Source organism: Nothoprocta perdicaria, unplaced genomic scaffold (genome assembly GCF_003342845.1).
Source record: "Nothoprocta perdicaria isolate Ctin4 unplaced genomic scaffold, notPer1 scaffold_185, whole genome shotgun sequence".
In the NCBI taxonomy this organism is placed as follows: Eukaryota; Metazoa; Chordata; class Aves; order Tinamiformes; family Tinamidae; genus Nothoprocta; species Nothoprocta perdicaria.
This window is the reverse complement of record NW_020455038.1, coordinates 292263-308416: the sequence shown is the minus strand read 5'-3', so window position 1 is coordinate 308416 and position 16154 is coordinate 292263. Positions and strand designations below refer to the sequence as shown.

Sequence of the window (16154 nt, the reverse complement as noted above, 5' to 3'; positions counted from 1 at the left end):
GGTGATGGGAGATGCATCTGGCTGAGCACATCACTAAAAACATCTGCTTGCAGCACAGCCCTGAACTCCCACACACAGTCAATGCTGTGACTTGAGCACTAACGGGGCACCACACAGCACTATTTCCTGAAGATAACTTCAGGTTCTTCACTGCCCCTAAAAGAAAACAATTTCCATACATTCTCACTCCACAAGCAGCACAAGGAGAAGAGGTGGAGCTGGCTGCCCTCCCCAGGCACCAGTAGCCACAGTGAGCTGCGACAGGCACAGACTTCAGCCCCTCTTGTTCTGTGTTCATGAGCAAAAATGTGAAAACAGATGGCTCTCCAAGTACGGTTGGAACACGATGGCTGAAATTTGCTTCCCTGAAGCAATTTGGACCTCGCAGATTCATTTTTTAAATTCATGTAGGGTTGAAAACCCAAATTCCATTACGCAAGCATGAACACTCCGGCTACATTATCTGTATTTCTATCAAAGTGAGTTATTTGGAAACTCTACTTGCTTTCCTGCCACCACGATGCTTTGGGACAAGGCAATTTGGAAAACATGAGCAGAATGAAAAAGGACTGAAATAATGGACACTTGGCTGCTGATGCCAATTCTTTCCTCTTTCCCTGCACTGCAAATCGCAACCAAGCTACAGTTCCCAGCACAGGGGACTGGTTCCCCGGGCCCTTCCCTAGCTCCGGGCCAGCTCCTGTCCCAGCTCTGCCGTGGCCTGGAGGCTCTGGTTGATCATCCTCAGCCACCGGCCCTCCGGTGGATGTACTAATGCTTCCCTCAGGGATGGCAGCAGGGATGGAAATTGGCTCCATTGGTGACATGATCTTTTGTGCAGAGATCCAAGTGTGCTGGAAGCTGCCAAGGACACGGTGGGGATTTTCAACACTGCCTCTTCCACGCAGGAATGCGGATGCTCCAGGCTCAGCAAGATGAGGGTGCTGCAGAGTGGACTAWCAAGAGGGATGTGCCGACTTCTGCAAGGAACCAACTGCAATGCAGGTGGAAAGGACAGTCCCTAATCAGTTCTTGCTAAATGGATAGATCCTCCACAGAGACAAGACACGTAAACCTTCTCTGCCACGGCTGCTTTGCAGGATCAGTTGTGGGAAAGCAGCCCCACTGGCAGCAACAGTAAAGGGGATGACGAGAACAGAAAACAGGCTAAAAGTAAACATGTTTTTTCTGTCTGCTTAGACAAGCCCATTTTAGATGAGACACAGTGGTTCCTGGACATGAAAAACATGGTAATTAAATTTACCATCACTTAGGAAAGTATCTGATGTTGCCTCACATGGGAAATTATGAACGAAGAGTGAGAAGGCTGAGATCAGGACAAACTTCACCTCTTTACTGGCAGCTTTGGCACAATGAAGTGCCTGCTGCACTGAGATCTGCTGGTGAGAGAGGCCAGGAAGCACAACCAGCAGAGGAGGGTTGGGGCGTTACGCAGGAAGGACAGGACCAACCCTATGAGCAAGAGAAGAAAGAACAGAGTGATGGAATTCAACACTAAAATGCAAAACATGCACTGTTACATTAATAACAAGAATTCCTACTAGTAGATGATGGTAGAGCATCACCATCTAGAAACAAGAACAGAAGGACCTGTTAATTCGTGTGTTCTAGAACAAGCACAGAGGAGCAGGTACCTTAGAAAAGGTTGCTGGAACTTGGTTAGTTGCAAGCTGTGGTACTGGTGTTATAATACGGCATGCAGGATAGCAGCGCTGGTCCAGCGCCCCAGGAGACTCCTTTCCCATGCTCCTGGATAACTCGGACTCCTCTGGGTCCCCTGTGATGGGCATCCTTTTCCCAGCTACAAAGTTCAACATCCTATTTCTCCATTTCAGCCCCCTCACCTCGCCTGGACCACATCTCAGGCAGCATTTGGGGATACTACTCTTAACTGGGCAAACACTTCCAGCTGGCTGGACGGCAGAGGAAAAATCCTCATCATCCCAGGTCACTTCGGAGGCAGGACGCCCCAGCTGGCCCCGCTCGAGCACCCCAAGAGCCTCCATTTCACTGCGACAAGCAAGAAGTGTCACGCACAAGCCTGGTCAGGCACATTCCCAGAACTCTGTCTGAGAAATCAAGGTTGCTCTTGGAGCAAAAAGGAAAACAAAACAAAAAGCTGGCAGAGACCCTGTACAGCCAGAGGGACTACGAAGAACAGCCCAGGCAGGGGACAGGCTCTCACGCAGACCCCAATATCGTCACCCAGCAAACACATCCTCTCTGTGCATGTTCCTGACAGACAGAATGAGGCTCACACATGGAGGGGAAACGACATTTTCACAGCTCTGAATGTTGCAGTCAGCCTCTCAGCTACCAAGAATGGAGAAAAACAAAGAACAAATATTTAAAATATTAAGCAGAAAACAGCCAGGACAAAGCCAGGAGAGTGGCACAGGAGCAAAGCTGTGCTCCCCTTGCCCCGGGCTGCTCTTGCACCAGCTGCTAGAGCTGCCGCTCATCTGTGCCAGTCACAAGGCAGGGAGGACCCGGAAATGAGCGTCACTTCCAAACAGCAGCGCGGGCCATTCCGACGGCTATGACCAGGTGCCAGGGCAAGGACAGTGCTCTACCCGGGCAGCTGGGCGAGCAGCCGGCACCCGCGCAGTGCAGCAGGACGGCGACGCGGCGCTGCAACCTGCAAGGCTTCCGAGCGCGCCGAGACGCACGGGGGAAGTGCCTCGACGCCGCGTCCGGGCTCCAAGGGAGCAGCCTGGCACGTCGGGCGGCAGCGCGGGCGCCCTGGCGCATCGCGAGCGGGACGCCATGGAGCCCGAGGGGAAGAGGCGGCTCTGCTGGAGCCAGGGATTGGGAAGCGCCATACGCTCTGCAAAGGTTGACAGCCTGCAACATCTGGTTAAACTCCAGCTCTCCTTGTTGTGAAGGGCTTGATAACTTGCGACTTGCCCTCAGTCCATTACCTTCTGCTTACTGAGTCACAGAGCATATTACATCTCCCCGCAGAGCACTACAGCAGCTGGGCTATGTTATATGCTGTGTCTGTCTTTCTCAGCATTAGATAATACACTTAAGAGAGCTTTCCATCTAAATCAGTGAAATGCAAACAGAAAATTTCTGTTGTTTCAGCAAAGAGGCCAACTCTAACATTCTGGCTTGGAAACACACATCACACATTTAGATTTTTTTTTTTTTTTTTTTTTTTTTGCCTGTCAGCATGGTTATTTTGATGAGGTTTTGTTTTGCATGTGGACGAGATGAAAGAGACAATTAAGATTTGATTTTTTAATTGGTATGGGATGCATTTTAAACAACAGGAATAGACTTTTCTCAACAAGAACTGCATGTTCTCTTTTCCCAGCGTAACTTAACTTTGACAGAGAGGGCATAAAAATGCAGCCAAATAGCAGCTGAAACGTGAGCTCTGCACTCAGAAGCTAGAAAAACTATTCCAACACAAAGTGCAGAGCAGCTGACTCAGCATACCAACTTAAGGTTATATTTTGGCTTAAATACAATACAAAAGATCCATTCTCTGCTGTACCAAAACTCTTTCCAGCTTTACACAAAAAATTCCAGGAATCACATGGTGAAAGTGTCATTAAATTTCAAGTTGCTGCAAGAGTCACGATTGGATCATGATGAACTCAACTTAGTCTCAACTTAGCTCACTGGTTCTGAGCCAGCAAAATGTTGAGAGAATTAAAAATGCAGGTGAATCACCTGAAGGAGACAACACAGGAGACAGGGCAGGACTGCTCAGATGCCGGAGCAGGGAACAAATGGAGAAGAAGGAGAGCTCCTGGCTGCCGGGWCACAGCCCGGGGGTCTGGACGTGCTCTGGAGTGGGGAGACCCTCCGTGCAGCCGCGTGTGCTCCAGCGAAGAGGCGGGGAGGCCGCTCACAGGAGGGCTGTGACGAGCGCGATAGCCTCCCAGTGCCGCCCGCCCCGGCCTCTGAGCAGCAAGCACGGCCAACGCACCCGCCAAGAGCCATCTCGGAGCAAGAGGAGCCCTCCCGCAGTCCGCACTGGAAAGCCAGAGCGCTCCCAAGCATGGCCCAGGACCTTCCCCCATCCCTGCTCCCACGGGGAGCCCACATTCCCACTCCTCCGAGGCGCACCCGCGATGCAAGCAGCACTCTGTTAGGGGCGCCCGTTGCTGCGCTCTGCTGCAGCCCCTGCACGAGCACCAGGGACCGAGAGGCTGTTGCCTCTCGGGGTGCGGGGCCGTCCCACGCCACCTGCGCGCAGCCCTCCAGCGCTCACCACCCTACGACGCTCTCACCTCCAACCTCTCCTGCCCCACACTGCCATAATTTGCATAAGGGACAAGGAAACTGGAAACACTCATTATAAAGCCACGATTGTTTTGTTTTCTTCAGCTCACCTTATCTTCTTCATTCAGCTCTCCAAGACTCAGCAATTAAAAGAAATTAAGTCATTCATCAAGCCTATTTCAATTACCTGCTGCTGMTAACATCAGAGTACAATTAGCATCTACAAATGAACTAAGCACCAACTGCCAGGCAGGAACAGAAACTGATTTACAGCCAGGGCAGCCTGCAGGAGCGCAGATCCAGCTGCCAGCAGCCCGCGTGGCCATGCCAGTCCAGCATGCCGGTCCAGCACCCCCGGCCCAGCCAACGCTCCCCCGTCTCCTCCACACCCGGCACCACCAGACAGAAAGGACATCTCTCTGGTACCAGCACTAACTTCCAGCCTGTCAGCAGGATGTCAGGACTTCTCCTTAGAGTCTAGGAATACTTTTTTTCTATTATTCTAATAAATACACTCTGAAAGCAAACTTAGTTAGAATTTGAACCATGTAATTCCTAAGTTTCAAGGCAGCAACATATTGATGTGCCCTGTTGACAAGAATCCAGACAAGCTGCCCAGTAATAAACAATGCCGCTCCTTTCCTAGTGCAAAACTTCTTATATTTTCTTCTGACATCCGCACAGCTCTACCTTCTCGTTACCCTTCAGCAATGATCATGTGTGTCCCAATACATACGGAATTACTAACCTGCTTAGAAAGGCGATGCATAACATGAGCATGCAATCTCTCAAGCACCTGTTTATTTTATGAAGACAGACTGGCCAAGCTGGGTATCTACGAAGCCAGCACACAGCGACCCTCCGGGATCCTGGCAGCAGCTCCGATAATCACTGCATTCTCTGGCTGACAAGCTGTGCTCCACATCAGGGCCTTACCTAGATTGGAGGAGGCTCTGCCTTCAGCAGCTCGGTCCTGCAGGCTCTCAGCAATGTGCAGCTGCTCTTCATGGTACTGCTTAGCCCTCTCCAGGTCCTGCATACATCTAGCTGCATGGCCCAGACCAGCATAAGCTCGCATCTCAATGGCCTTCTCAGCCAGCTCCTGGGCCAACTCCAGCACATAGTTGTGGTAGGACATGGCTTTGTCGAAGTTCCTCCGGTAGTGGTAAGCACTGCCTAGGTTGCTGTAGGCTCGGGCTTCCTCACGCTTGTTCCCCAGCTCCTTGGCGATCTTAAGATGCTGTTCATGGCATTGCACGGCATTTTCAAAATCCCCCATTGCAATGTACACTGCCCCCATGTTGCCCAGCTCCCGAGCCTCAGAGAGTTCATCTTTGGACTGCTTTGCGAGGAGGACGCACTGCTTGTGGCTAGCCAGCGCGTTTGGGTAATCTCCAATGGCTGTGTACACATGGCCCAAACTGCTCAGTGCTGAGGACGCTGCCTGCAGGGGTGAGAGAGAAAAGGTAAGTACAAGTCCTCATGGAAACAGTCAGATGGACCCAGCCCAGCCCCAGAAATCAGTCACCAAAGGCCTCTCTGCAGAGGCTGCAGCTACCAGCAGGGAGACCTTCTTGCTCCAGTTTCCCCCTCTCCTTGGGCAGCCCAGGTTATGGCAGTAGGGATGGGGTTGGCTTGGGAGCACCAGACTAGGAGCACATGGGCATTGCCTCCCTCCAGGGCATGCAGCGTGTGGGTACCGGACAGGAGGAAGGGGCTGTGGCTGCCGGGAACTGCCGGAATGCCAGGAGACGCAGGGACGGATGAGCCCGAGGGCACCGCCCCCACAGCAGTCATCACTCACAGTACCTCTCACACACACCCCAACACCCACGCTCAGTCTTATTAAAGCAAGCAGAAGTCCTGTGTAGAGCAGCTCTGGAGAGGGCAGACAAGCAACGACACTCCGCTGCAGAAACCATCACCAAGGAGCGTGTGCCTTGTCCCACCCTGAGCTCACGTCAGCGCAGCGACCTCTGTGCACCGTGTTGGCCRAGCACCCGCAGTCTGGAGACCAAGGTGCTGCTCTTGCCTCCCTGCAACGTGAGCTGGTCGCTGTGCGCCCAGCCACACCTCCACGCGCTTTTGCCTGGCCACACTGACCTACCAAGAGCACGATTATTGCTGTGCAGCATCCAAGTCCTTGCAGCACAAAACCATTCGTTACCAAGCCCCAAACAACCTCGGCACTGCAGCAAAGAACTTCAAGAAGCCACAGTCCCCTCCCCTGGAGAGATCCTGAGCAAATACAAACACCTATTTGAAATCTTGAGCTCTTGCCATGTAAAAACAACTGTATTTAACAGGACAAATAATTAGAGAGTCAGATTCCTTGGCCCACTGCATGTGCAAGGACACTGGCTCCTTTTCCACCTGGAGAAGGCAGAGCACGGGGCCCAGAGCTCAGTGTAGAGCTGCATGTGCCTCTGCCCAGCTGCTTGCTCTGAGCCCTGACCCCAATAATCCTCCTGCAGAGGAGGTCCTGGCAGAGGCATTTCCTTCACTACCAGCCACACCTGTGACCCACTTCCACAAACCATCTTCTCCAAGCCTCCAGACAGCACCAGGAGTAACTTCACGGAGATCAGTCTCACCCCAGCATCAGAGCTCAGTAAAGACCTGCTTCACTCTTCCACTTGGGATGGTGATGCAGCATCTCACACTTAGACATCATCTTGGACACTGCTCCAAGATGGCCTAACTCCATGCTACCAACAAAGAGGCAGCATCACCCCTCTCCTGTCCAGGCCATGCACTTCCAGTAGGCTGGGATGCCTTAGGCTGGCATTGCTGTTCAGGGAGCAGATCTACAGCTTAGGGCTCTTCCTAGGAAGTCTTTTGTGATGGACTGTTCACACTTCCTATTTCCCACCAGAAAGACGTTTGCACTATGTCCTGAGAGCAGGGGAAAAGCCACTTAGCACACAGCAGGATGCAAGGAGGTAGGGTCTCTTTGGCTGCTCCAACATTTCTCTGCTTTATTTTGCTGCTGCTGTCCTGTTACTGCAGCTTGGATTTCCCTCCAGTAAGTCAGACGCTGCTGCTTTTTGCTTGAGGAGCAAGCATATTTCCTTGCCCTGGATCCAGCACCCCTAGGCGCAACAGCAAATGCTCAGGTCAGCCAGCAGCCACCTCCAGGACAGGTGCTACGGCACCGCAGACACTACAGCACAGTCCTGCTGCCAAAGATACCACCCCAAACGTATCAGGCTCACACCRCCATGGCTCCATTAGGAAAATTAGCCTTCAAAGACTTGCAGAAGTTGCAGCAAGAGACGCCTTCATTAAGACTGTTTTTACTAAAATCCTATCACAACTGTAGAGGTAAGGCTAAGGCAAGAAGATCTATGGATCAGAGCAAGAGGCAGACTGCACAGGTGATAAATTATTTTAGTGATCAGCAGCATTAATAGAGTAGTGCTGCCAGACCGAGGATCTGCATCATGTTGTGCTGATACAAATTAACAGATTAATAGGGAAAGCAGCTTTTCTCATACAAGAACCTGTGGTGACAGATTAGCTATTAAATACAATTTACAGATCATGAGATATAGAAGCACTACCTCAGCCAGCTCCATAAATAGCCAAGCTGCATTTGTTTTCCCAGAGGTATCCCTTCAGGCAGCTTAATTAATGTTGAGAACTAACAGAATTTAAGATATTGCTATTTTTTTCACTGGCTGTTGTAGATGAACTTGCAAGAGCAAGGGAGCAGCTTGTCTCCAGGCAGGTGCTCGGTTCAGAAAACCAGGGGCCCAGTGCTCTACTTAACTCCCCAAACCGTGTTGCCCTGTTTCCAACTCCCGTAGCTCCTCCTGCTGCAAGGAGGCTTCAGCTTCTTCCAGGACCTGGCGCTCACCAGCCGCACACGGCCAGGCCGCGCAGGCAGCAGCTCCTCAGGAGCTGCCGAGAGTAGCCGGAGGGGCAGCAGCTCCCGGCTGCAGGAAAGTGGGARCTGCAGCGGCTCCCAACACCCCAGTGGTCCCAGATGCCACCAGCGACCAGGTGCTGGGCTCTGCAGGCAGCACCAGCTGCCCCGCGGGACCAGCCCAAGGCCATGCCTCCCTCCAGCAGCTCATGCACCGGTTCAGTTGCTACTGGTGAGGAAAGGCTCTCACTGAGAAGTGGCTCTGAGGGAGCCTCTGATAAGGCTGCAACAAAACCAACATGACGAGCTATGGGGCGTGAGTTTTCACAAAGCTGTRCGTGACTCAATACTGTGCACATCTTCAACATCACAAGGAGAAAAAGGGAAGGGGGAAGCATGCAGGCACCTTGCACAAGCCAGGTTGGGGCAGTGCATGAGGCCAGCAGGACCTCAAGGTGCAGCTGAGCTCTCCTAATCCCTCTGGCAAGCGACATATTCATTATTGTGCAGGACAGGTAGGGAAGACATTCCAGTAAAAATAAAAGCCAGTGCAACACAACCTTAAACAGAACTGGTACAGCAGCCTTTGCTGCTTTAGAAGATGGGCCACAAGAAAGAGGATGGAAATGCCTTCCTAGAAAAATGGGAGTTAGATGCAGCAACAACTGTTCTCTTGAGTTATTACAGGGAAAAACTCTGGACATTCTTGTGTGCAAACTAGTGAAGCAGATGACCAAAGGCAAAGACACAGGTAGACAGAGACTCTGATAATCTAATAGACTATGCCTAAGGAAGAGAGGCAAGCAAAGAAAGCAAAAGACCTCAGATTCTCTGCACAAGAGACCTGTCAGATACAGAGTCTGTTCATAATGCATAAGAAATCTTTAGGGCTCCTAGACTGGGAAGCAGATCACATGAAGTAAAATTTGTATGTATTTGCAGGATTCACATAATCCCTTTGCCCAACAGCATTTCCAGCACAAGACGAAGAGCTAGAATGAACACTACGAGCCTGGCAGACAGCCTGAGAGCACGAGAGAAGACTTGGCTCATGTTGCTGAATGTCTAGAGCTTGACCATCCAAACTAGCATGCAGGAGGAGACCAAAAGAGAAATAGGAAATAGATAAAAGGGTGATGAAAAACACTCCATCTTGATAGGAAAGGTGCAACTGTTTCCAGAGGCATGGCTGATGGTCATGCAGACAACCCAACAAATGCAGAAAGGCCACCTCTAGCCTTCACTGGCGCTTTCTCATTAGTGTTTCCATTGTGTTTTATTCTGCAGCTGTCTGAAGTATTAGCTGATCCTGAGTGCTCTCCAAGAGCCTCTTCTCCATCACTCTGGAGTATGCATGAACAGAGCACTTCAGCTCCCTATGGGCTGGTTGCCTGAACCATCTCCTCTCCAGCAAGATAACATCAGGGCTCTCTATGCACTTTTAGGACTGATTAGTGGAAAGGCTGAGGAGTTCAATATCAAAGACGTCTGGGGGGGAAAAAAATGATGATTAGATCTGCTAGGGCCTACGAATGGCTCACTTCAGGGGGTGGTAATAGACTCGGGAAGATTAATTCATCACTGTGTGCTTAACATAATCCTCCCTATAGCACTGTCAACTAGGAACTCTAAGTGGTGACACGCGGACTAACAGGAGAGAGGTATTCCCACCTGCACTGGCATGGGCATCACCACCTTGCCCTGGGAGCAAGGGGCCAGCACTACCCATGTGCGTGAGCTACCGACTCCAGCTGCACCAGTAAGAACCCTCGCCGGGTAGCAGGGTGATGGGAGACCAGAGCTTCATGGCAGAAGGGTTTTGCATCAAGAAACAGACAAAATTAATATTTTATATATCTGACAAAGACAATTTTTACAGAAGTTGCTTACCTCTACAATTGTATCATTTCTCTAATAGAAAGCAGGTTCTGCTGCCACACACCTGAAGGGAGGGAGATTTGAATAACGTTTCTAATTGCTCTCTTCTACCTGGGAGCATGAACCTGCTTGGGTTTTCCAGATGAGACTGATGTTAAACAGATCCACACCACAAAATGACAACCAATAGTGACCTGGTAGCTGGGAGAAGTTTTCGTCAGATATTTCACCTAAGCCACAGAATAATTGTGTAATCAGTCAAAATAGTTTATGTAACATAATTGAGATGAATTGAATATCTTGAATGAAGACACTGTACAACAGTCTGCATCCTGATGCAGGAAAGGCAGAAACACACGTGCAAGGCTGCCTCAGTTCCCCCATGCAATCACCAACGAGAGATCAGCCAGAGATGCAGCTCTTACAGCCCCAGTGGGGAGCACTGGTGTGGAGGAGGCGTCTGAACTGCAGCGCCCAACACAGCGGCAGCCGCAGCCTCGCGGAGCTGTCGGCCGAGCAGCCGAGTGTGGCCGCCCTTGGGCTCAGCACGGCCGCTGCGCTGCAGCCTGGGGTCCTCACTAAGAATTATCAGACCTTTAGGCTTTCCAAACTGATGAATTTGAACAATCCTCTGAGTTTACAAGCACAGGCATGCAAATACATTGTGCCCTCTGCTCGCAGTTAATGCCAGCCTGCAGGGACACAAAGTCGCAGCCATTCTCCATGGCTCCTGTTCCTATTGTTCCTGCTAAGACAGGCTTGGTCCTGAGGTAGAGGACTGAAACACATGCCAGAAGAGATACCGGGAATGCAGTTACTTCAAGAAAAGACTGTGAATTGACCTAATTCAGGCAAAAGCCASCATAGGTCACAGATATTGCTGAGACTCTTGGAATCACATCCCAAAAGACCCATTGCCTATATCCGTGACACTGATACTCACAACAGAGTCACCAGGATGAAGAACCTGCATACTTCATCATGTACTCTCATCATATATGCTCTTCCGTGAACAAAAAGGTTTCCCGGTTCACTTCTGGTTCACTTCTATGGGGCCCATTCATCATTTACACAGAACCCACCATTACTTCACAATCAGCCTTAGAGATCTATTGATTTATGTACTAATGCAAATTTTACACCCAAGTACAGCAGATGTGGGCATCACTCAAAACCGCCTTCTGTGGCAGCACTACAAGCAGCTTTCCCCTCACAAGGCATGCTTTTGAGACAAGGAGAGGATACAGAAGGTAGGATTCCCCTCCTGGGTATTATCTGCATACAGAAAGAAGGAACAGTGCTGCTTTAAGGTAATTATTTCCAGAAAAAATGCAGTGGAATCAATATCCCTGTCAAATCCAATTTATCTCTCCGTGGAAGGTCTGTCTTTTCAAGAGCAACTTACATTTCTAGCGGTTCTCGCTCCGCAGGAATCCGTATTTCATCCCTGATGGGCGCCGGGGAAGCGCCGCAGCACGCGCTGGAGAAGGAGCGGCACCCCCGGTTGACACCTGGGGGTACCTGACCTGGGACCCCACGGCCCTCCTCACCCTTCCCATGACGGCGGCTCCAAACAGAGGCATCCGCCACCTCCAGCCGGGATGGCAGCTCTCAGACAAGCAGAACCTGCTGCCACCAGCCCTGTGTGGGCCCCCACGGCAACCTGCCCTTGCAGCCAGCCACAGAGCAGCCCCGTGCGGCCGCCAGCTCAGAGCAACGCGGAGACACGACCCGCTGCACACGTGCAGTATGGACAGGAGCTCTCTAGCAGGCATCCTGCAGCAGAGCTGTGCCCGCACAAGGAGCGAGCCCACCCGAAGAGCATCTCAACGCGCAGACCCTCTCATGCAGCAACCGCAGCGCTATCTGGTACCTGCACAGCTCTGCTCTCTCTTCACCGCTTTTACCTCCACACATCCCTGCGCAGAGCACAGAGCTTCAGTCTTGCCACAGAGAGAACTAGCGAGATCAAGCAATTCACCCGGAGTCACCTGGAAGGTGCTCATGAACTGCTCTACAACCTGCAGCTCAGGAAGCACCAGCATTGAAAGCAAAGCCCAAAGAAGGGAGAGCCATGAAGCAACAGCCCGAGTCTCCTAATGTCGGAAGGAACATCGTAGCCACTGCTGGATAAAAGGAATAGCCTGTTACCAGGAGTTAGCGACACATTAGAACAATGTCAAAAACACAGCGGGAAGAGGCAGCTCCGGTCCCCTCTGGATTAACGGATTAAATCCACAGTTCTGCACATGCAGAGGACTGGCTGCTCATCCCTGAGGCTGCTGTGAACAGTGGTGACATTTCCAGCCCTGTCTCTGTTTAATTACACCACAGCATGATGATACTTCACAGCACTAATGATCCTTCGGCCTGCTTCATGGCAAAAGAATCAAACAAGGAGTTACACGAGTCCAGGCAAATCTGAAGAATGTCACGGTCTGACTGCAAGGTAATCCACGGCCTGTCCTTTTCCTGAAACCAAAGGCTACAGAGGAAACACTGAGTTTCAGCTGCTCATTTGGAGATCAAAGCAGCACTGGCCCAGCAGGAAAACAAACAGAAACAGCAGCAAAAATAACCAACCTATTTACTTGATCTCCTCCCTCATTAATTAGAGGCCAAGTGTTCAGGTGTGCCTACAAAAGCTGTAAAACCAAAAGCGAGTCGCTCTGTTAGCAGGGCTGAAAATATCCTTGAGCAAGTGAGCACTTCAGCGGGCAGCAGAAGGGCAGCCAGCCCGCAGCGATGCCACTTCTCAGAACACAAACTCTGTCATTCCCACCCAAGAGGCCACTTGCTGCAGGCGCGTGCACAGTCCAATGCCAGAGCTCAGGGAAGAGCTGGGGGTCCCTGAGCACCGATTCCCACAAGCAAAGAAGTCACACAGAACACATAAGTCAGGAGCACTACAGAGCAGAGTACAGCACAAAACCCRAGCATCACTGTACCTGCTCATGTACCTGCTCCCCAAGCAGCCAAAATCTGGAAGCTTTCTGGACATAAGTCTAAAAGACACCTGTATGCAGCCATTTTAGAGTGGATGGTTGAATCCACATTTTTGGTGATGATGTTAGGAAAGTCACAAGCTTCACCGAGATGGTGACGCTGAAGTGATATGTGCTCTGGAGGAAGTGGGTCCTGGAAGAACAAGCAAGCACAAGAAGTCTGGGATCTCGGAGAACCCAGAGAAGTTGCCGCCTGGATGTGACCGGGAGCCCCGTGCTCTGGGTGTCCCTGCTGGAGCAGGGGGCTGGACTAGATGATCTCTGGAAGTCTCTGCCAACCTCAACCATTCTGAGATTCTGTGAAGTGCTGGGTTGTGCGGATATTGTGAGGGGTAAGCAAACCGAGGAGACCGTATTTCCACCAATTAAAACCCATGCATTGTGGAGGTCAAGCAGGGACGTTTAAAGATCCGCAGGAAGTATTGTATTTCCCTTCTGAATCACAAGTCCACACAAAGCATATTGCTTTTAAGCATGTCCAGATTTCCTGTACTGCTCAGGTTTCCTCTCATTTCTCAATTCCAACAAGTCTGAATTTCATGGGCCTGCATGAGGCTTTTCATTCTTTAAGATTTAATGAAACACCAGCACCCTGAAAGATCCAGAGCCTTCAGTTGAACTCCTATGGTGTCTTCCTAATAGCTGATACTCAAGTTTTCCTTGTTGCAGCGAAGAATTTGAGTTAGACTGAAAATGACTTCCTCAAAGGATGAGCAAGGATTAAGTGTACGTGGGAGCTCAATGCTGGATCCCTAATGAAGTGAGACTGCCATCCGCATGCAACAAAAAGCTGAAATCAAGAAGGCAGAGGCGAATACTGATCCCTTTAATGAGGGCGTGAAGCCTGGAACTCATACCTACACCACAGGTCAGATGTTCCAGTGATTAATTGGAGGCTTCTCAGAGACCAGAGAAGGATATATTGGAACAATAAGAATTGGGAAAGAAAAGGCTTGTAATTTTGTACACAGAACAACAGAGCCAAACATCTGTGCCAGACAAAGATCAGGCTTTAGTGAACTGAATAATGATGGAAAAAAAATGGCCAGGAAAACACACAATCGCTCTGCAGACAAAGTCAAATCTCTCACAAGTTTCACCAGGCCAAAACCATAGGGCCTGAAGAATTGGGACTTCAAGGGCAGCTTCGAGTACCAAGGGTAGGATAGAGCTGCTGTCCTGTTAAGAAGTCTGGAGAACTTAGGTGCCCACATCTCACCTGGCAGAGCGGCACTGCTCGCTCACACCTGTGCTAGGCTGCTCTGCTCAGCTAGGTCCTCCTGCCAAGTGACTGCTCTGTGGTTTCGGTTCCATGAATCAGGTCACCCTCAAGGTCTAGTGAAGAATCAGCAGTGACTCTGGAAATTTTGGACCCAAATATACAAACATTTTCTTGAGAATCTGTGAAAGCAGCAGCTGCAGCATCTTGGAGGAGACAGCACTCTAYTCCAAAGCAGACACAGGCAAGACCACGTGGCCACTGGAGACAGGCAAGTACAATACAACCACCCGAGCCACACAGACTCTCAGAACAGGAATGAGCCTCCTGGGACACCTCGGGTTCCCTTCCACTTCCATTCAGCCTTCAGGCCCCTGGAAATTTCTTCCCCCTGGAAATTCTCCTAGGCCCTTTATTATTTCGGGTGCTCAGTGGGAAGCTTCAGGCAGTTGCACATCTGGAACATGCCCATTCATGCAACACCGAGGGCTAAATCCATAGATTGCTCTCGGTAACAAGTGACTTGCAGCAGTCTAGTCCCAATCAGGCTGCTTTCTTTCCCATTAATAATGAAAACATCAAAACTGGCCTCAAATCAACAAGACGGCTCTGAGAGGCTTCATGCAAGGGCCAAATCATATAACAATTTTCAAAGGAAAAGTGACCCTTTTTCCAACTATCAAACTATTTTCCAACTATCAAATCCACAAAAGTGCAAGGATGTCTACCACAGTTTCTCTTTTCTGTGCATAATTTTCCATCAAGTTGCTATGAACTGGGCTTGGTCCCTCACCTCTTCGGAGAGCAGAGATTGGGGCAGTCTTCTGCTCGAGTGGTTAGCGGTCTAATCAACCATACTGTTGTTTGTAAAATGACATGGGATTTGGAAAGCTGTTTCTCACGCAGAGGCTGAATCAGAAAACAGCTTGTTTCAATTTCTGGAAAGTACCTCCAGGACTTAAAAGATCCCTTAAAAGACCCCAGAGAAAGACAGAAGGCATAATGGAAAAAACAAACTAAAAGATACTTATTTATATAGATGTACTACAGTCACCCACCCCTCACTGCTTTCCCTTTTCCATAAAACACTCTGTTTTTTAACACTATGGAAACGGGAGAACACTCACGCAAAGTGCATATGTAGCACTATGCCAACGGGCTGTACTCTCCTGAGGGTTTTGTATTATCAGTAAATAAAATACAGACCATCTAATTTCTTAGCAAAAGAACTTTTTAGCTTTCCCAATCTTCAACCTGAAAATGTTTAAAAAGTGAAATTCAGTTTCTCTTCAGTGCAGTAGCAGAGGCTGCACTCTAAGCTTATCACTTATTGTATTAACAGTGGTGGTATTAATTAATAACATACATAAGTGAGTAACAAAGCCCTTCCTTGTCTCTCATTTTCCTCTGGAACTTAAGTCAGATGTAATACAGCTATAAGRGGCCAGGATATACCCTCATATTTCTCATTTCACATTGCTGTAGGCAGTAGATAATCTGCTTTGCTCCAGTAGACAACTGCAATAAATTATTTTGAAGCAGTGGCTTCACTATGGATGGGGAAGAAGCACAGAAGAGCAACACAGAGGTAGTGGCTCTGCCAGCTTCTGCAGAGCTCCTTCGCCTGCCGGAGATCTCCCTGCTCTGCCTCTCAGGCCGCTGCTGACATCTCAGTCAAGGTTTTCATGCATGACTAATTGCTTTAGCCCGAAGACTCTTTCCAGTCCTCTTCTGCAAGGAATTTATATCCTGCCCTCATTTTCCAGGCTGTTTGCAAACACAACAAGATAACTGCAGCCGTAAGATTTTCAGATTTTTCCTTTCCCTAAAAAATGTGAATGCAAAGGTACAGGCCAAGAATGCACTGTGTTCACCTCTTCTGTGTTCCTCCCATCTCCTGGCCAGCTCTACAAGCCTCGCACTGTCC

The 16154-nt window shown here is 49.9% G+C and overlaps 1 protein-coding gene across 1 annotated transcript in view; it reads right to left on the bottom strand.

Annotated features, from left to right (window-relative positions):
• TTC28 (tetratricopeptide repeat domain 28) overlaps positions 1 to 16154 on the bottom strand; it is a 152783-nt gene that overhangs the window by 36430 nt on the left and 100199 nt on the right. The window contains exon 7 of the mRNA XM_026036701.1: positions 5194 to 5701. Coding sequence (XP_025892486.1) covers positions 5194 to 5701 — 508 coding nt within the window. The remainder of the gene's footprint in view (positions 1 to 5193; positions 5702 to 16154) is intronic.